This window comes from Dysidea avara, chromosome 13, assembly GCF_963678975.1.
Source record: "Dysidea avara chromosome 13, odDysAvar1.4, whole genome shotgun sequence".
In the NCBI taxonomy this organism is placed as follows: Eukaryota; Metazoa; Porifera; class Demospongiae; order Dictyoceratida; family Dysideidae; genus Dysidea; species Dysidea avara.
Genome location: NC_089284.1, coordinates 5,294,037 through 5,315,270, shown reverse-complemented (window position 1 = coordinate 5,315,270; position 21,234 = coordinate 5,294,037). Strand labels below are relative to the sequence as shown.

At 36.2% G+C, this 21,234-nt stretch overlaps 1 protein-coding gene across 3 annotated transcripts in view; it reads right to left on the bottom strand.

Annotated features, from left to right (window-relative positions):
* Positions 1 to 462: 462 nt before the first annotated feature.
* The window catches only part of LOC136242695 (eukaryotic translation initiation factor 4 gamma 3-like), a 39,661-nt gene continuing 18,889 nt past the window's right edge, over positions 463 to 21,234 (bottom strand). The window contains exons 5-19 of one of the 3 annotated variants that reach the window (XR_010694615.1): positions 20,043 to 20,174; positions 19,886 to 19,990; positions 17,842 to 18,150; positions 17,438 to 17,511; positions 17,272 to 17,307; positions 16,922 to 17,222; positions 16,689 to 16,861; positions 13,621 to 13,825; positions 11,733 to 11,825; positions 4,227 to 4,412; positions 3,790 to 3,871; positions 3,624 to 3,736; positions 1,607 to 1,683; positions 1,409 to 1,558; positions 463 to 1,357 (exon numbers count right to left, since the gene is read on the bottom strand). Coding sequence is in view for 2 of the 3 variants with exons in the window: in XM_066034139.1 (XP_065890211.1) it covers positions 11,599 to 11,679; positions 11,733 to 11,825; positions 13,621 to 13,825; positions 16,689 to 16,861; positions 16,922 to 17,222; positions 17,272 to 17,307; positions 17,438 to 17,511; positions 17,842 to 18,150; positions 19,886 to 19,990; positions 20,043 to 20,174 (1,509 nt within the window). In the remaining variant the exon portion in view is untranslated. Of the gene's footprint in view, positions 1,358 to 1,408; positions 1,559 to 1,606; positions 1,684 to 3,623; positions 3,737 to 3,789; positions 3,872 to 4,226; positions 4,413 to 11,514; positions 11,680 to 11,732; positions 11,826 to 13,620; positions 13,826 to 16,688; positions 16,862 to 16,921; positions 17,223 to 17,271; positions 17,308 to 17,437; positions 17,512 to 17,841; positions 18,151 to 19,885; positions 19,991 to 20,042; positions 20,175 to 21,234 lie in introns of those variants that run through there. The other 2 variants (XM_066034139.1, XM_066034140.1) reach the window with 2 other exon arrangements.

Genomic DNA, 21,234 nt, shown 5'->3' with positions numbered 1-21,234 from the left:
CAACTGCATAACAGATGGAGTTCAAGACACTAAGTTGCCATAAATAACTGTATGCATGGAACATTAATTGATGTCATTATAGTGAGTGAATGAGTTTATAGGATGCACTTGTATGATGAGATCTCCATACAAAAACTTAGCTTCTTTAAAAAAAATCATATATGATTAGCTCAATCAATGTAACAGCCATACAATCACACATCTATACAGTTAACACTTTAAAGGGTTGGCTGCAGTTTGCACAATCTGTTGCATAGCATCATGATGTCAAAGTCTTATAATTCCTGTTACTAGGTTAAATAACTCAAAGCACGAGTTGCTGTCATACACAAAGCAAAAATTTCTGTCATATACCTGAACACTGTAAAGTAGTAGTAATAATAAAAAAAAGATCATCATCATCTACTCAGATTATACTCTAACATGTGGTGATCCTCAACTTAGTATAGGTTTCTATATAGATAAAATCTTGTGTCTTATACAATTCATCATGGCATTTGTCCAATATGCCGTTTTAACCTCTTAATTCATAAATCACAATTTATTAATTTGGTTATTGCTTGTGACATGCATGCCTGAATTCACTGCTGATGGATAATTTAGTATATAGTCACTCATAATTTAAATTGTCCAATTTTAAGCTACAGAGTAGCCAAACCATATAATAACAATTTATAGTAAGAATTTAAAATGACCATAAATCACTATAATTATGCATGACACTTCATGTTCACAAACTGTGCTCAAGATACCATAATGGAAATACACAGTAGGGATATAACATTTATTATCGTTTTACTGTGATTTAATATCATGCAATACTCCAGCTTGTTTCAGTACTTTTTATCAATGTGTTACGGTCCCTACTCTAGTTGAAAATTCCAAAACTTTTTTGTGTATTTGTAGATATACAAATGGGATGTTAGGATACACCACAGGTGCTGAGAATGCGTGTACCAAAGATACACCATGTGTTTTTGCTGGGGAAGGTATACAATTATACATTGAATATCTGCATGCTTGTCAACAGAGAATTAGCAAATGTTTACCATCCTGTATGGGAAAAAAGACAGCTCCCTTGCAAGACAATAGTACTGACTATGTATGTGATGTACCTATTATATTCTCCCAGAGTAAAATATGGGTGTATACATGCATTTAACATATACATGCACAGTTAACAGCAACTACTGTGAATAGTCACTTTCCTCTTGAGTGCTATCCAGCCATTCATAAAAATCTTTCATTGTTGCTCCATGCCCTACAATTCCAGCTGCTGAATCTCTCCATCCGAAGAATGCAGCATTTTCAAGTATCCCTGTTTCTGATAACTTCTTACAAACAGCAGTAGCTAGACCTGTAAGATAAAGAACTAAAAGTAGTTATAACAGTGTTTCCACTATCTTACCTGCTGGTTGTTCAAGGACCATTTGCATGGCACATAGGAACTCCACTTGTCTCTGATGTTGACTATCATTTTGTGGTTTAACATACTTAGTTACTAAGTCCATTCCGAAGTCAAACAATTCCTCATTGTACCTAGCACTACTACCAGAACCTGACGATGTAGTGGATATGATCAGTTGATATTGACAGATTAACTAACCTTCAATTACTGCATGGAACATTGATGTCCCTAGTAAGACTCTGATAAAATATTAAACTACATTCTTTTGATTCAGGCTGTAAAATAACAATTATGACAATAAATTTTAATAATGCACAAAGCCATTATTAAAATTTATTATCATCAACATCATTGCAGCCATTTCATGGCTGTCACCTTTGATTTCACAACTTTAATGAGGTCACACCCTTTCTATACAGCTTGGCTGTTTTTGCGATTTCACTTCTTGTATTTAAAATATATATATCCCAAAGCCAACCATAAACTGGCTTTGAGGTTTGCTTTTACACAAATCATTGTTCTTCTTATCTACAGATGCAATGACTATGATATTAATTACACAGGGCAGTCAGCACAGCTGGTATATGACCAGGAAAAATAAGAAACAAAAAAAATTTACAGAATTAACATATAATACGTACAGTTAATTATCGATTAAGAGTAGTTGTAAATTTGTTGAGAAAATGTCAAAGTCAGATATAAGACAAACTAGTGCTCTACCAATACAGAAAAATACCTACCGATCTGATACCAAAGCCAAAGGATCTATGATAATTGCTCTATAATTTTGTGCTTGCTTCTATAGTAGTATTGTAGTACTTGTATTTATTTGCAATAGTGTTTTATAAATTCCTTCCAAGTTAGGTATGCATGATTGTACTATTTGTCTATCAGTGACTGTTCTATTAGATTTTTCATGCAAAACATGATAGTTGCAGTTGCTCAATTTTTAACAAAACAAATCCTGCACTTTTTATCCTAGAATATGATTTCCAGCCTGTTGTTACATGTTTTATTAGTATAGCATTTATTATGATGATTATGATGATGATGATTGGCACAAGTAGTTCTTAATAGTAGTGTACTACCCTGCTGATCAGTACCAAAATGGCTATAACATCGGCTTTAATTAGATGGAATACTACAGAAGTTACAATGGTATTGTTTTGCAGAGTTTATTTGACTACTTCTGTAATACCCCAATAAAGCTCACATTTTTTCGAGGATTTCTAATAGAACACACATAGAATGTTCTAGAATTTCTATTGGTAGATCTATGAAATTATGAACTTCTACTATTGAGTAGAATTTAGCTAAAATTTTCATTAAATTAAGTGAGGTGAACCGGCCGTGATAGCAGCAGCTCAATGATTAAGGATTTGGGCATTCAGTGTGGAGGCCCCTGGTTCAAATGTTGGTAAGTTTTTTCAACATTTTTATGCCACTTTTTTTACTCCACGGTGACTGTTCTATTAAAGTATCTTGACCCTGCGATTTACAGTTGTTTGGTTTTGTAACTCTATAGCTGTCAATGTGATTTCTTTTAAACAACAAAAGGTTTAAGCTATTATGGTTAACCTATATACATACTGATTTTTAAGTTATTCCCATTAGTGGTCTACTCTGTAAGCATGACAATGAATCGGCCTTTTTTAATGCAAATAATCATCCATAGCTCTATGACTGATTATGAAATTTACACCAAACTTGGTACGTGATAGTGCTGCAATATGTTCTTAAAGTGTACCAAAGCTCAAGAAATCAAGTTATGCATTTACATTTTATATAATGGTTTTTGTAAAGTATGCAAAAAGAATAATCTATAAGCCCCCAAGCCCCGGGCTCTACACAAAGGGGAAAAAAAGAAGTAAAGCCAAATTTTGAAGGCTCATATTTTGTGATTGTGTTAGGCAATCTAGCTCAAATTTGGTATGTGGGGTGGAGGGCATTTGTAGTATAAAAATGATTCCAATTCAAGAAGGGAGCACGGAGCTACGTATACGTGAAAATCATGTTTTGTTTCTTCCTGTAAATATACTCATGGTGTGGCACGCCAGCTTTCTTGGCTGCACAACACACTACTACCGTGTGTCTTGATATAATTGTTTCATCTGTGTACAGTAGCTGCACACTATAAAGCAACAATTGATAAACTTATCATATCACAGTCTAATTATACATGGCAAACTACATGTAAGGACTAAGCTGAACTCACTTCAATATACTGCATGATTTTTTATTTGTGTTATCTCTTGACTTTAATAATTCTGTTAATCATTTCACATCAGCAACTAGAGAACTGGCTACATCAGGTAGGAGCTGCAGCCCCTGATCACATGATCATGTTATAACACTACAAAATATGACATCACATATCTCACATGTTTCCTTTAAACTCTTCTACATCAGATATTTTGAAGTGACACTTGACTTGATCCACGTTGTGCTCACATGACCACAACCCTGATACACAGCACAAGTAATTACATATGTTCATGGTGTGGATCAGAATTCTTTACAATGCAAATGCACAAGGAAAAAGACAGTGACCTTAATCTTCCAGGGTATACCAAGGTTTAAAAAAGTAAATAATTATTTGTTTTTTGCTTCCATTCACATGCAGGAGAACTGTGAGATACTTGCCTAGCTAGCCAACATTTTCCTGAAAAATCTGTATCTACATGTATGCATATATGCATGTCTCATGAAGAAGACTGGATTTGTAAAGAAAGAATACTGTAAGAAATGCCATATACGTAAGTGTATATCTGAATAATAAATGAAGTGAAAAGAAAGCATAAAATGGTATACTTCTCACCATGATCTTTTCTAATAGTTTCAACACTTCAGCTAGCAGTAGTGTTGCTTTACCAGACTCTATGACACTGCTGGGAGCCTTAGTAAGGATATCCAGTGAGATGGTACCATCTTCAATAACAGGAACAACTATTTCACCAAGGTACTGCCAGATCTTGGGAACATCTATTTCAATGTCTCAACAAATCTGTGACAAAACATGTCTCTCTGTGTGTGTCCGTGTGTATTTTAATTAGAGAGTGCACATGAATGCAGATATATATGTCTCTCTGTGTGTATTTGTAACCCATGAGTCATCTTCACATCACCCACTGGCAATGGACACAAGACAGATAAGGTAGACAGACAGACAGACAGACAGACAGACAGACAGACAGACAGACATACCCAGCCACAAATTTCTTCTTCTCTACAACTTCCTCCTTGACAAGTTTATGGAACAGTTTGCCAGTGTTTGTTCTTGCTTTGTTTGACTTCTCCAGCACATCACTGATTACCTGACAAACTAGTCTATGGTGTTTCCCTGGTGACTTTAAATCCTTAACTTCCTCTACTGCTCCTTACATGATGGGTAGCATGGCAACAGGTTGTAATGTGGAGCATTAAAATAGTGACTATTCACATTTTGACAAAATTCAGCAATCAATGACGATGCTTTTTTTCTACCTCTTCTTCACTGAGGACATCAAGGGCTGGTGTTTTCAACATACTAACAGTCTTGCTCTCTTACTGCTGCCACTAGACCGGGACCTATTGATGGCTAGTTCAAGAGCTGTTTTTCACTCTTGGTGTTCATCGGAGCCATAGTAGGACCTCTGGGGACCTCCCATTTTACCAGAAGTGGAAGCAGAATCATCAGCACTAATACTACTTTGACTGAATATATAGAAGAGTATTACAAACTCAATCATATAAGTACAAAAAAGTTCATCATAGCAACAAAAAAATTAGAGATTATTTCGCACAGTTATTATTTATGTGGAAACCTATACAGATGTATATGTACTAGTAATAGTATGGGTAGCAGTGAAATTTGGGATAAATATCACGAGTGTTGTATTGGAAATGGAGATAAATTTCACAAGGCGAAGCCAAGTGAAATTTACCATTTCCAATACAACAAGAGTGGTATTTATCCCAAATTTCACTGCTACCCATGCTATTACTAGTTAATACCATACTCGCTGCATACAGGTTATATAAGCAATTTGTCACTATGTACTAAACACACTAAACATGTGTTGACACTAATTGGCGCTACATTGTTAACATAAATTCTAGCCAATGAAATTACAATTACAACTTTTTCACTGCTGTCAGTGAAATATGGGATAAATTTCACTGCTACTATTGAGACTTTTGTATGGGCAGTGAAATAGATATGGTATTAATATATATATATATATATATATTTGAACTTAGCAAGAGTTCATAACATATCTATAATATTATTTTTCTTACACTCACAATCCATCGGTCATATATATTAAAAGGGAAGAGTGACACTAAGGATGTAGACAGAATGAAACACACATACTCAATGGTATGTGTGTGTTGTGTGTCTGTTTTTGTTAAAATCTTTGACTGCTCTATTGCTGCAATCTATTCTAGGGGTATGTGTGTGTACTTCATTTCACCTCAATGGCACTAAAACCACATGAATTAGCATAGTCATTTGGGCATATGATTACAGAATTAATTTTAAATAATCAGTAAAGTGCATACGTCTATTATCCAGGCACCTCCATTGTCTGGACAGCCTAAATTAGTCACATGGCCTGTAGTCTATTGACAAAAATGAAGTTTGGGTTAGATGAAGGCACAGGGAGGGAGTTTAAAGGTTGCTGTTTACCTGTTTGGTGGCTTGTTTATGTTAAAGGGAGTACAGAAAAGGCGGAATACGGAATAGTGGAATAGCGGAATAAGCAAAAATAATTCTAAACATTGTAGCTAATATATACTCTCTATAGGTTTATACAGTGCTCACCTTGTAGCAGCTCCGTTGAGAACACAGTCGCGATGGTTGAACGCTAAGGCAGCGAGCTATAAATACTAAACTGTCCACTCTAGAACAATTGAACTAAGCTGAACTACTTTCTAATACACTTCACTACATAATCTTTACAATACTACAAATTCTTTCTACTATAATTGCTTACAGTAGGGCAGGCTTTAAAAAGAGCAGAGCGTTTCACTTCAAATCTAACCAAGATCATCTATACTTCTTCTAATCTTCCTTAATATCTTCCTCCTAACATGATTCGAAGGTCATGAATGCTACTTTCATTTAGTACAGCATGTTAAATTCTATAAAAATTTAACACGGGAAATTTTGATGAATTTGATGAATTGGTTGCCATTCATCAAAATTTTCCTAGTCAAAGTCACGTGACTAGAATAATTTGAGTCGGGCATTCATCAATATTTCTTTGGCAATATTTGATAGTGAGTGAATTCATCAAAAATTTCCCCCCGTCAAATTATTATGCTGTATGGTAATAAATTTGGGTACTTGCTCATGACAGTTGGTCTATGCAAGTGTATTGCAGAAAGAACTTATAGTTATGTAGCAACTGTGTAGTTAAGTGTATTAGAGAGTAGTTTAACTTAGTTAGATTGTTCTAGAGTAGATAGTTTTGTGCACATTCTATTAAAAGCTTGCTGCCTTGGACTCAACCATTGCGATTGCGTACTTGACAGAGTTGCTACAAAGTGAGCAGTGTATAAACCTAGCTATAAATGTTAACAAGAAAAATTTCGCTCATTCCGTTATTCCGCCTTTTCTGGACTCCCCTTATTTATTCTACTAATAATAACTACCACTTGATTGCTAGGTGATAAAACATTTTACAGCCCAGGGAAGTGATCATGAATGCTCTGTAGTAACATATAGTGCAAACCGATAGCAATAATAACATTACTTGCATTTATAACAGTTACTTCAGCATCTTAGTATGCATTTCTTAGTTATGGATATTTCTGAGATACAGAGAACAGTAGTATGTACCAGACTGCCCGGATAAGAGAGGTTCCACTGTATATAGGCATGATTCATGTAACCTGATTCTGTCTTTTAGGCACAATGTACAAGTAACCAAAAATTTTTTTGAATTTTCAACTAGAGTAGGGACCATAGCACATCGATAAATTTTGCACAGTAGGGATATAACACTTCTTATTGTTTTACTGTGATTTAATGTTGCGCACTACTCCAGCTTGTTTCAGTACTTTTTATCGATGTACTATGGTCCCTACTCTAGTTGAAAATTCCAATTTTTTGTGTACTTGTTTGTTAACTTTTTTGTAAAATAAAATTATTATAACCCACGCATACTGTATCAAAAGAAAGAAACAGTGCTGCGTACCCCAGCTATCAATTATTGTCTGAAAAGTAAAGTATCCAGTATGCTTTGCTGTAGGCTATGTTCAACCCGCTACTCAGCATTACATATCAAGAACTGTTCGAAAAGCACCTCTGCAATCAAAATAGTTACTATGAAAAATACAGATGATTTCTGTTACGAAGGGAAACTATCACGTGCTACTGCCAAATCGACACAAAGGAGGACACTGGTAAGTCCATGAAGAATGCATTGTACATACTGCAGTATGCCAAAAGGCACATGTAACATCAAACAGTGAAAAATCAAGCTAGCCGTTATCGAGTTACGCTTGTCTGAAGGCATATATCAGTCAGTCAGTCAGTCTTGCAGTTACTCAGTCAGTTAGTAGACTAAATTCTGTTTAATAATTCTAAAAAAAAAATCATAGTAGCTTGTTGAAAGCATTTCAGGTCGATCTGAAGGCTTGTTTGGGCTATACTGCTTCATCGTCATCAGGGAGAGTGAGGCTGGTTTTTGGGTGAGGGCTATGCCCAAATTTTTGTGGTCCCTACTATACAGTACCATTGTACTGTATGATAGATAAAAGGGTATTTTATAGTTTAGGTAGTAATAACTCACCAACCTTGGTAGCTACATATTCCTGAAAATGGAGATTTATGTCCTTTCAGAACAAGAAGTAACCCCTGCAATTTCCCACCAACTTCAATAGGCTTTTTGTGAGTATTACTGGATTAAAAAGGGGCATAGGGTATAGAGTGGGCAACATAATTAAGGGTTCAAAATGGACAGTGATGTAATGGCAACCTCCAGGACAAATTACATGCCCCTGTGTGGTCTATAGATGGTACACAACACATACTTAACTTTTGCATATTGCATAACTTTGCCAAGCTCATAACATTGTCTGAAGTCATATCAGTATCTTCCTAAGTGATACGTGGGCTTTGACATGCCTACATCCCCAGAAATGATCAGATTAGTGTGAAAATTGTTTGCCAGACAGTGTAGCCATCTCATGCTGGTGTTATGTATATGTGTCCAAACGGTAGGTTTCCAAAATCAGGTCATATATTACATACGATTCTCTTTTATGTGATGATTGTTCAAATGTAGCCATTGTTGTATGAGTACAAATCAATATCTAACAAAAAAAGTCAAAGAGAAAGTAAGCAAAAATAAATGAAAGTGTATGTTAAGGTGCATCTTTTGAGGTAAGTATATAGACAACAATGGTTGCAAAAAAAATCACCTCTGCAAACCTGTTTTCTACAAGCATCTGTGAGTCAATTAGTTGGTAGCAAATTCATGAAAGTACACTTCAAGACACTGTTGTACTCAATGGATACTGTCAATTCAACACTATATGGGTATATAGTTTCTGATTGATACTTCTTATAGAGGGAATTATGTTCTGGACAGCTGAGCTACTCATATTGCACTTGTAGGCATACGGCAAGCCAGTTACGTAGATACATACATTCCTATGTACTTTTTAAACTATGGCCTGCATGTTTTCCAAGGACATATATATGGAACTCAGGGGCGGATCCAGAGTTTGGAAAGAGGGGGGGCACCTTGCTGAAAAACAGTTGAAGACCAAAAAAAAAAAAAAAAAAAAAAAACCAAAAAAAAAAAAAAAAAAAAGGTCACAACAATAATAGCTAGTGATCCTTTACCAAATATATCACGTCTGTTATGTAAAATAAAATCCTATTTATAGCTTCATAGGTAAGCTACACTGCCTCATGAACATTTTGACTGCTCTATTAGAGTATCTCAATCTTGTATGAAATTTCTTGAAGGGGGGGCATTTGCCCCAAATGCCCCATCCTGGATCCACCATTGGAACTACTTGTCTCCTAGATTGTATAAAATCATCTGTTTTGAAGACAGATGTACACAAACTGGTCTGTGTACTGGCCTCTTGGATGTACAACCATCTGCAATTATGTCTTGGTAACAAAAGTTTGAAAGATGAGACAGAGAATCAATGACATTAGAAATCACTCATATACTTCTTACACATTGCATGATCATATTCATTTTTTGTGTAAGTTATACTACGACACAAACTCATTTCTCTGCACCTCCTCCTTGTTTCATCTTGTTACTAGGTGGCAAACTGAACTGGCCAACCTGTGCCATGCAAAATGGTTTGTATCAGGTTGTCATAACAGCAGTAAATGACCCAGAATCACAGTATAGAGTGTCTACAAGTATGGTTCAAAGTAATATAGTTCAACCATGTAGTAAACCATGGTTCTTTCACCGATAATTTAAATGATGACACATGTGTTATCCCAGTACAATGACAATATCATGTATTTCTGCAAAGGTGCAGTATACTGGAATATAACTGTAAGGAAAATTACAGAATTTACAAGCTAACAGGGATCATTACTATAGGGGTTAAATTCACATGCACTTCAAGTGATGATCCCCTGTTTAAGAGCTTTCTATTGCAATGATCTCTACTACCTCATAAAATATAGCATAGGGTCTTTGTAAACAGAAGGCAACCCCCCAAACATTGTAGCTTGAACTTTGTGTAAGTTTTAAGGATGTTTCAAATTAAGTTGTCATTATAAACGAAAGCATTTCAACCCAAGCATCCATGTTAGCTGAAACAAATACCATTAGCTGCAAGTATGTAGTGGAACCAGGTGTCCTACAGACCTTCAGCACTTGTGCTGTAAAGCCTTAATAATAAATAAACTTCGACAAGGAGGATGTCAAGTATACAACAATGAGATAACAGCACAAAGTCTAAGAAAAAAAGAGATTCAAATTCAGCTAACACTTTAAAACCCGGTGGTATAGTTACTATTGAGGCAACTGAGCTAGCTTCTTTGGTAAAACTGCGTATTGATAAATGAATGACTAGAGTACTGCAAAAGATGCAGATAGTCTAGTAGAGCAGTCATTTACACTAGAATAATCAGACTAAGTGTTCTAAACTTTCTGGCTTCTGGTTACACCTTTGAAAGCAAAGTTTTTTGTTTTTGTTTTTTTGTAAAATCCATGGTTGTGTCCAGGGCTTACAAACAGCTAGGCTTAATTTGTCGTAGTTTTACAACTAACTGTATCTCGATAAAGAAACAAATATATATTTCCTTGGTGTGCTCTCAACTTATGTACTGCTCCCAAATCTGGTGACCCAACCTTGTTCAAGACATCCAGCTTTTGGAAAGGGTTCAGTGGAGAGTCACAAAATACATTCTTAATGACTAAACTTCATCCAATAGAGCTAGACTATTAATGCTGTCGATGCTTCCCCTCATGTTTACCTACAAACTAAATGACCTGTTATTTTCAATAAATCCATCTTTATACTTTGACATCTCCAAGCAGGTCCATTTTAACAGCAACGGTTCTACAAGATCATCACCCCATTCCAAGCTAGTTCATAATTATACAAAATACAGCACCTCTCGTCACTTTTATTTTAACTGTCTACCACGTTGATGGAATGTACTGCCACCTTTAAATGTAGATCTATCTATAGCAACACTAAAGAGACAGTTGAACAACATCTTCTGGTCCATCTTCACTTCAAACTTTGATGACAATAATTACTGTACTTATCATGTTGTATGTCCTTGCCACAAGTGAAGTTCCATCCCAATTACCATTTTCTTAATTAATTAGTTTACTCGTAATTTTTAGTTGCTCCCTTGTAATCTTAACCTATAATTCTGGGTGCTGATAGCTCTTATCAGTACACCAGCTGCTGTATCTTTAAGTTTGTACAACTGTTTTTCAGCAGCAAAATCAGAATCACAATAATAATAATAATAATGGAAGAGCACTGCTCAGTAAGGACATAATAGAACCATGCCTATACCTCACACATTTTTTCACATTAGCTCATAACTCTTAACTTGCCAGGAAAAATAGGTTATTCATCCAGTAAAGACTTTCTGTATCAAAGCAGTTTATACTGTATGAATACTTCATATGTTACTATTAATAGCATATAGTTGAATTATTCTACTTGTAGTTTATTCTATTAATAATTCTCTAATATTCCTAGTAATTCTCTAACAATCCTAGCAATTGTTTCAAATCAGTGTCAAAAGAACTGGCCACCTCCGGTAGGAACTGCAGCCCCTGATCACATGATCATGTTATAACACTACAACATATGACATCATATAGCTCACATGTTTCCTCTTAAACTCTTCTACATCAGATATTCTGAAGTTTCTGTAACTGACGCTTGACTTGGTCCACATTGTGCTCACATGATCACCACCCTGACAAGTGGTTATGTACACATGTGGATCAAAATTCATAACAAAAAGATTATTTGTCAGTGTGCATAGGAAAAGAGAGTGTGTGCACCAAGATTTTAAACTAATGTTTTTGTCAGCCAAATAAGAGTTGTGTTGTGCTTGCCTAATGTATATGCTATGTATGCATATTTGCATGCCCTTGTGAAGAAAGAATAATTAATGCATAGAATGCTGGAGAGTAGGACTGTGCAATAATGGCGATAACGTGATTATCGTGATATCTCTGTGATTATCGTGATAAAGATAATCAATTTTCTATTATGGATAACTTAAGATAACAGTAAATCTCTGTAGACTAATGTATATTAAAAGCAGGCAGATGGTATTCTTGTGAGTAAGGTCACAACCAGCTGTGGTAATCCCAATTTTTGCAAGAAATACTAGCCTTAAACATTGCTTGTAAAAGTACTCTATGACAATATTTCATTACTGAGTTAATATCATTTATTGTGATAAAATAAAATCGATTTTGTTATCGAAACCTATCGAGATATAATTTTTTCCATTATCACACAGCCCTACTGGATAGGTAACTAGCTGAAAATCTAACAATATATGACCAAATTATGTATTATTTAGTGTTCACACATGAATAAATTGGAAGTTACACAATTTTAAAGATTTCAATCCAGTATAGTTTGGGAAGGTCAAATGGTATATCAACAGAAAATGGTCAAGCAGCTAATATGGAGTCTCAAACATTAATTTAGAGCTCTCAAGGCCACCTGACCAACTCAAAAGTGCAGGTAGAAACCATCTAGACAACTGTTCAAGATTGTCTATTTCTCTAGTCTCATGTTTCAGCTGGCCAGTGAGGATCCAAGTAGGTGCTAGAATGTTCCCAGTGGCTGATACACATCTCTATGGAAGTCCGCTTGTGAAAAGCAACTATTGTTGTGGAAATATGTAGTATGGCTATCCAAAAAGTCAACTTCAATGGTGTGTGGGAACATTGATGATTTCACAAATTGGACACATACAATGAAGTGAAATGAAGACACAAAGATTTAATGGCATATTATCATACAGACCACTATAGTACTGAATATTAGGGATCATGGAGGTCCTACAAAAATATACCTGCCTGCCTGATGCCTTCAGACAAGCATAACTCAATAATGGCTAAGGCCATCTAGATATCACTTCAGCCTGACAGGTACCTTTTGGCATACCGTAGTACATACAATTCATGCATCACTGACTTACTCCTTTGTATTCCATTTCTATTCTCTTACAGTGTAAGGTGTGATGGTTTTCCTTTATCACATTAATAACAGTAATCATCAGTATTTTCTGTAGTGACTGGATTGATTGCAGAGACACTTCTTGTACTGTTCTTCATTTGTAATGCTGTGTAACAGGTGGAACATAGCTGAAAACAAAGTGTAATGGCCACTTCACTTTTTAGTAATTACTGGTTGGGGAGCACGTTCAGATGCAAAATTAATGTGATGAATTCATACTTTCTTTTGATGTAGTATGTACTGGTTCACCAGTCATATTTATGTTGTAGCAAACAAACAAGTACTAGGAATTTTAAGGAAGTGATCATAGAAATAAAAGTAATGAAACAAGGGAAATCATCTACATATGCAGATATAATAGTGGACATTTTATCCCTAATTGCAGTCTAGCTATAGCCATGACTGAATACAGAGATTAAATGTCCACTAGTATTCTGCAACCTCCCTTGTTTTACTACCTTTAGAACTTCAAATTCCTAATTTTCCTTGTACTTGTCCTATAAATAGCTCACCATGATCTTTTCTGATAGTTTCAACACTTCAGCTAGCAGTAGTGCTGCCTTACCAGACTCTATGACACTGCTGGGTGCCTTAGTAAGGATGTCCAGTGAAATGGTACCATCTTTAATAACAGGAACAACTATTTCAGCTAAATACTGCCAGATGTTAGGAACATCTATTTCAATGTCTTCAGCAATTTCCAACACTTCAGTAAACCTGTTGTCATACAGAAATGCATGAAATAGTTGTAACGCATGGGCATGAGGGCTTTGCCTGATATGTATGCCTGACTGCCCGAGGGCTGCAGGCCCGAGGGCAGAGGGCATACATATCAGGCAAAGCTTGAATGCCCCCATGTTACAGCTAATATGTACCACTTATCAGGCTGATAGCCTGTACAGGATGATTAATCACCCAAGCCAATACAAGTGCAGTACCTGGATGTATTATATATGCATACCTAAAATTTTCGATTTTGGGTCAGTAGCTAGTACGGTCTGGTTACGTTTGGTTACGATGAACGGACATATCCTAAAGATATCATGGAGAATTTCAGTTATGCGAGTTTAACGTTTTAATCAGTGCTATTGAATTGTTAATGGAAAAGTACAGAGTTCACTAAAGGCCTAGATTGGTAAGTTTGCTTGTAGAGTATTTACTCCATGCAGAGTGGTAGCTTTGTGATGGGGGCGTGTCCATATTCGAAAACGTGCAGAAACGATCAGTGAATAAGCTATAGCACTAGTTTTCACCTTGGCCCAACATTTTTCAACTCGTATGATGGCTCTCCGTCTGAGTGGATTTCATGGCAAAATCCAAGTTGTGCATCCTAATCACGTGAGTATTAATCAATCCCAACAATCAATTTCAGTCTATATAATCACTGCCCAGTTATAGCTTCGTATGTAGCCCGGCTAGCTGGGCAACATACGAAATGTAGCCCAGGCGGTTCCTTTGATCTGAGGTATGAAAGTGTTACATATACATATGTATGGTGCATTCACATATATGTATATGAGTATGGGTAAATGAGGGTATTGGCAATTGAAATATATTACCTAAATCGGCAGTGAGTCACATGGCCAAGAAAGCAAAAAGTGCACACTGCAAATAAGTAAGCGTGACCAGTACAGTGAGTTATTACTTGTAGCAACAGTTTTTCAATCCTCACTGTGATTTTATGCTCACAAACATACATCTTGATAACAGTCTCTGTATTCATACTAATTCACTAAGCTGGAGGCAAATTGGTACTGACAAACTTGGCCAATTTAGTTCTGTCATGCACACCCCCATTAGTTGGGTATCATTTTCATTACAAGATTTGAAATGATGAAGCCATAAAAAATTACACTCCATTTCTGACCTTCATATCACAGTATTAACATTTATTAGTGTAATACAGGTAGTGTTGTTTTAGTAAGGACTTTTAGTTTTAGTTTTAGTCATAGTCATGGCCAGTCTCGTCAATAATTTTAGTTTTAGTTATAGTAATATTTCTTAATTCCTTTTAGTTATTGATTTAGTTATGGTTATATTGTCTGTGTCGTTTTGGTTTTAGTTATAGTTTTAGTTATCTTTCTCAATTCTTTTTAGTTTTAGATTTAGTTTTAGTAAATTATTCTGCTGCTTTTTAGTTATAGAATTAGTTTTAGTTATAATATGGATTTACTTTTAGTTATAGTTTTAGTTAACTAAAACAACACTAAATACAGGTTTTGGAAATTGAATTCGTCATTTTTGCAATTGAATTCGTCATTTTTGCAATTGAATTTGTCCTGTTGGCAAATGAATTTGTCACTTTGGCTATTGAATTCGTCACTTTGGCTATTGAACTTGTCACTTTGGCAAATACATTCATCGCTTTGGCATGAAAATTCCTCCATAACAAGATTGGCAGCTGGAGAAAACAAGAAAACAAGATGTAGCAGCTGCTACAAGATCTTGTTCAGGTAAAACTGTCATAAACAACTCTTTATAAGGGTAATAATTCTTCCAATGCAACGTTTTCAACAACATTCGCAACTGGTGTGGTCACTCGCAAACAAGCTAATCAACTTCCCAGACAGCTATCAGCTTCCCGTACAACCAGCTTCAATTACCTTCTAGTGTCTCAAGCGTTACTCTCCATGGCGAAAATGATTCATTTCATAATGAGCGGTTGTTTTCTTGAAGACGATTTAAGTATGACGAATTCTTGTGTCAACACGACGAATTCAATTGCCAAAACCTGTAAAATATTGTGAAGTGTCAAACGGCATATAACCTCATGATTAATGATTGCGTAGAGTAACACAAATATTTCAATAATTGTTCATGTACGCGAATGGTAATTCAAAATGCTTACAGGTCTTTGTTCACCAGTTTTTCATGTAATTCAACCAAGTATTCAACAGTTGTTGTACAAACAATGATATCTTCTGCCAGTGCATGAAGTAGTGTATACTCTAATAATTTAACAAGTTTCATTTATGGCCACTCTAACTGGTACTTATGTTTCTGGTTTCATGAAATGTTTAGTGGGATCAGCAACAATGAAGTGACTGCTCCATTAAGAGTATTATACGGTTTACTGACTGTTCTATTAGTGTTCATCAATCACACTACGTACATGTTTTTGCTAGTAGAAAGCTAATCATGACACTTAATAAAAGTTAATTATGACACTTATTAAAAGGTAGACTTAACATATTTGCCACTCATTTCTGAAATTTCACATTCTCAGAAAAGATGTGCACAGTGGACCAGAAACTTAATTGCCAATTGGAGTAGCCTATCCAAAGCAAATTCACTAATTGGATTTGATCGAACAATCATCATCACATATCAGTCATTAGTATAGACCAGCATTGAAACCAGGTCAATGACCTGTATTTAGTTTACAAAATTTCAATTGTAATTAGCTACCTTACCTCTTGGCACTACTTGAAACTCACAAAAATGAGTGAAATACCTACACAAAAACAGCTTGGCTGTATAAAAAGGATGCGTCCAAGCTGTTTTTGCATGGGTTATACATCCACTAATGATAAAGTAAACAATAACAAGACGCTGAAGACAGATGGACAGTCAGACCTACCCATTCATGAACTTTTCCTTTTCTACAACTTCCTCCATGACAAGTTTATGGAACAGTTTGCCAGTGTCTGTTCTTGCCTTGTTTGACTTCTCCAACACATCACTGATGACCTGACACACCAGTCTATGGTGTTTCCCTGGTGACTTCAAATCCTTAACTTCCTCTACTGCTGCCTACATGAAGGGTAACATGGTAACAGATGGTAATGTAGAGCATTAAATAGCAACCATTACCTGATAGTCTATATTTTGACAAAATTCAGCAATCAACGATGATGCTTTCTTTTCTACCTCTTCTTCACTAAGGGTATCGGGGACTGGTCTTTTCAACACACTCACAGTATTGCTCTCAGGCCCCTTACTGCTGCTGCTACCAGGCCGGGACATATTGCTGGCTGGTTCAAGAGCTGCTTGTCTCTCTCGGTGTTTATCAGGGCCAGAGTGGGACCTCCGTGGACCTCCCATTTGCCCAGAGGTGGCGGCAGAACCAGTACTAATACTACTTTGAATGTCCGACCTCTTACTACCACTAGACCTGTAGTCATGATGATATTAGTTATTTGATGTGGAGTAAGGAGCCTCACCTGGATGGCTTCTTGGTTGACTCTTGTCTACTACTCCTATTATGACATTAACAAAGTACAATACTAGAACAAACTACACTAAACTAGACTGGACCTACACAACATCGTACTAATCACCACATGTACACTTACACTACACCATAAATACTACACTACACAAACTCACTTCTCTACACCTCCTCCTCCTCCAGGTCTCATACTCATCATTTTGTTACTAGGAGCTAAAGTGAACTGGCCAGCCTGTAAAGTCCCAGATGAAAAAGACAACATATTCGTATCCATTGATAAACCTACTCTACATAATTGTTACTGTGACTCATTTTCTTATAAGTGTACTGATTACTATGGTGCCTCTCTTTTATTGTGTGTGTGTGTGTATGCAGGTGTGTGTGTGTGTGTGTGTGTGTGTGTGTGTGTGTGTGTGTTGTGTTGCGTGCATGGAAGCAAGATGTGTGTAGCATGTGCTGTACATATTGGTTGGGAACTCACGTGTATAATGCATGTTAACAAACAAAATACTCTACAGAAGTGTGTATACCAATATCTACACTATGATGTAGCATGACTTACTGTAGGCACTTTTGTTGCAAGATTTATAAACTTGGTACTGTCCATTTTTGGTGCCTGTTGGTTGGGGATTGACTTCTTGTCCTTGTCTCCACCAAGTTGCCAGTCACCACCCATCTTCCCACCAGCATCCTTCCCACCCTTCCTCCCGAAGTCTATTGATCCCTTGGACATTTGTCGACCTCCCATGGGGGGACCAGCAGCATGGACCACCAATTGACGCTGCTTCTCAGCCTCTTCTTGTTTAGCCTCCTCGTGTATTTGGTCTATCTTCTTAGGATTGTTATTCTCTCTTCTTGGTACCCAGTTGCACTAGTACAAAAAAAGAGTACTTCTCATGCCCTGTTAGTCACAATTGGCAGTGTCTATCTTATTGACAACCACTATTCCAAGCAAGATAGTAACTAGTTAGAAAAGAATATCTCTCCATTTCAGCTAGGATTGTACTACTATGGTGAGTTAGTGATACAGAAGAAAATTGGCAAGGAATTGTAAACAAAAAGAAATTTCAACAGTATGCTGCAAATAAGGCAACAGAGACAGAGTGCTGACCAGAACATAACAATAATAACACACAGACAAAACAATGTAGCATATCCACAACACCAACAATTATCAGGTAAGACTATAACTAACTTAACATGAATTGTAATGAAGCCAGCTGTTCCTAACAATATTTTGCAGATGTTCAAATCCAATCAGGCAGAAAACTTAAGTAACCAGGGGCGTAACCAGAAATTTAAAATAGGTGAGGCAGACTCCAGGGGCAGATGTAGGATTTTGCTAAGGGTAGTAGAAGTAGAAGTGACCACACAGTGTGCAAAGCACACTCTTTTGCATTTCGCCTTCTAGGGGGTCTGGGGGCATGCCATCCCAGGAAATTTTTGAAAATTAGGTGTTTCAAGTTTGAATCTGGTAGCAATTTTAGTCATACTATGGTAATAATTATTGCAAAGAATGTGCACTGGAAAATGAAAATTAATACAATTGTTATGTACAATAGCTTATATACCTTCTGTAAATGCATGCCCCTTGGAATTTTGAACTGTCAAAGAAGCACTTGGTTCAAGCTCAGGTGTTGACTAAGGCTGAGAAGAATGAGCAGCAGACCCTACAAACATAAAGGGCATTACTTATAAGGCAAAGCTATTCTCTAGATTAGTTAGTTTATTACTAGCCTATTATATGCAAACTAGCATTGGTGTGCTTATAATAGAATAATTTGGAATTTATTATAATAAAATTAATTAACTAAACTCACCCCATAATGTGGAATGGTCTTTTGGCACTTCTTTTTTGGTTATTGTGACCATAGGTGTAGCAAGATATAGTTTAGTGTTGAAGAGTAAAAAATCAAAAAAAAAAAGTCAACACCTACTAAGAATGGCTGCCCTCCACTAAATAATAATTTGTATCACTGATAAAGCACATAAAAATCCTTATTAAGAACTTCGTAGTTTGCTACACTGCTCAGTTCTCTGAATACTGTGACTGTTTTATTAGAGTAACTGACTGCTCTATTAGAGTATCTCGATCGTTTTGAATTTACAATCATAAAATCACAGGGGAGGGGGGGGCCCGGGTTGCTATGCATATGGTTGTGACTCAATGTGGTCCTCACTCTGATCATCCATTTTTAGCAACAAAAAAAGAATCGGCTAACCATTCAAAAAATTCTAATAAATGCCAACTGTTGTTTGTAACGAAGCAGTGCCGAGGGTAATCTGCTATGGATGGATTCGTACTAATTTCCATGGTAAGTTGCACTAAATAACATATAAATTGTTGTAACATTAAGTTTCAAGTATCAAAAGGTCCACTACTAGCTTCTCACTTCAATTACTAATATTTGGTGAGGCAGCTGCCTCACCTACCTACATGATAGGTACGCCCCTGGTAACTATACCAGCATGTGAAAACCATCAAGCATCGCAACAACTACACAGAAATCACAAACTTCAACTTATCAGTGTACAGTGTATGTGTTCACATTGGCATGCACGCGCGCGCACGTACACACACACATACTACATATAAACACACACACATTTCTTAGCTCCACAACGTCTTGCAAAAAGAACTTTATCCGAGAAGAAATTTTTCCGGCTTTGATGATCAAGTCTACTCTGTCCATGTACTGTTGTATCAGATGCTAAGAAAAATAAAACTCTAATATTTTAGCACATCAAAATGACCAGAATTACATGTCCTCTCTTATGGTCCAGGTCTTTACCAATGGTGAACATCAGTTTGGAAAAACATTCCAATGCTTCTTCATCACTGGTGTGTTGTAGCAGTCTTCTAATACATTCATGCATTATTCCCTCAGACAACATCTACACACGAAAGAAACACACCATATTACTAGTACAATTATGATCATAGGTGGAAAAGGTTGCAAAATCAAAGGTGGCAGAAAAAAATCACTGCAATGATGTTAATGACAGTCATAAAAAATGATTGCATTAACATCGTTGTAGCAATTGTTTGGCTGCCACTTTTGATTTCACAACTTTTTTCACCCAGGCTTTCGGAAGATACACACTTTGTTCACAGCTTGGCTGTTTTGGTATAAACAATAGGTTATAATGCACAAATCCATTTTAGAGACCTGATCATGAGGAATGGCACAATAATTACTAACGGCAAAAATAACTGGTCTGATTTAGACTATGGCTTGTGCGGCTCTGATCACTGCCAGTAATGGCGGCTTCCTGATCGAATTAGTGCTAAAATAACTCACTGGTAGGCTTCCTAGCATCGTTATAATTCAGCAATGTTTTCTAGCAACACCTTTGCACTCTAGCAATGATTTCTGATGGCTGTTGTGACTGGGATCCAGCAAAGCACATAACAAATGTAACAAAAAGTTTTGTTACAAGTATCTAATCAGTTTAGATTCCTACCCACAGGTATCTATTGGATTTTAAATACCTCATTAACAACTAAACTTCAAAGCATACTATGCATGACATGGTCTAATTTTTGTTATTGCAAATTCCAATGTTATGTTATACGTAGCTAAGGAGGTATACTTTTGATGCTTCAGCTTTGGATGTTTCATTTAATCAACGTAAGTCACAAATGAAACAAGCTATGAAGGTGGGGTTTGGCTCAATTTGTTCACCATGAACTGGTACATCGATCAAGGTATAGTGTTTCCCGAGTATGTCTCCATGTGGGCAAAGAAAAGGCTATTTCAACAATTAAATAATGATAAAATTTATTTCTACCACATCATAAATAAGCGGCCATAACTCACATACCGTATGCTGTACAAACATGAAGCAAAGATTTTCTTACTCCCAATGAACTGGATAATCTGGTGGCGTATAGCTTTAATTGATTTGAGTTTTGTTTCAGTACATACCAAAGCGATTAAAATGTGTGTAAAAT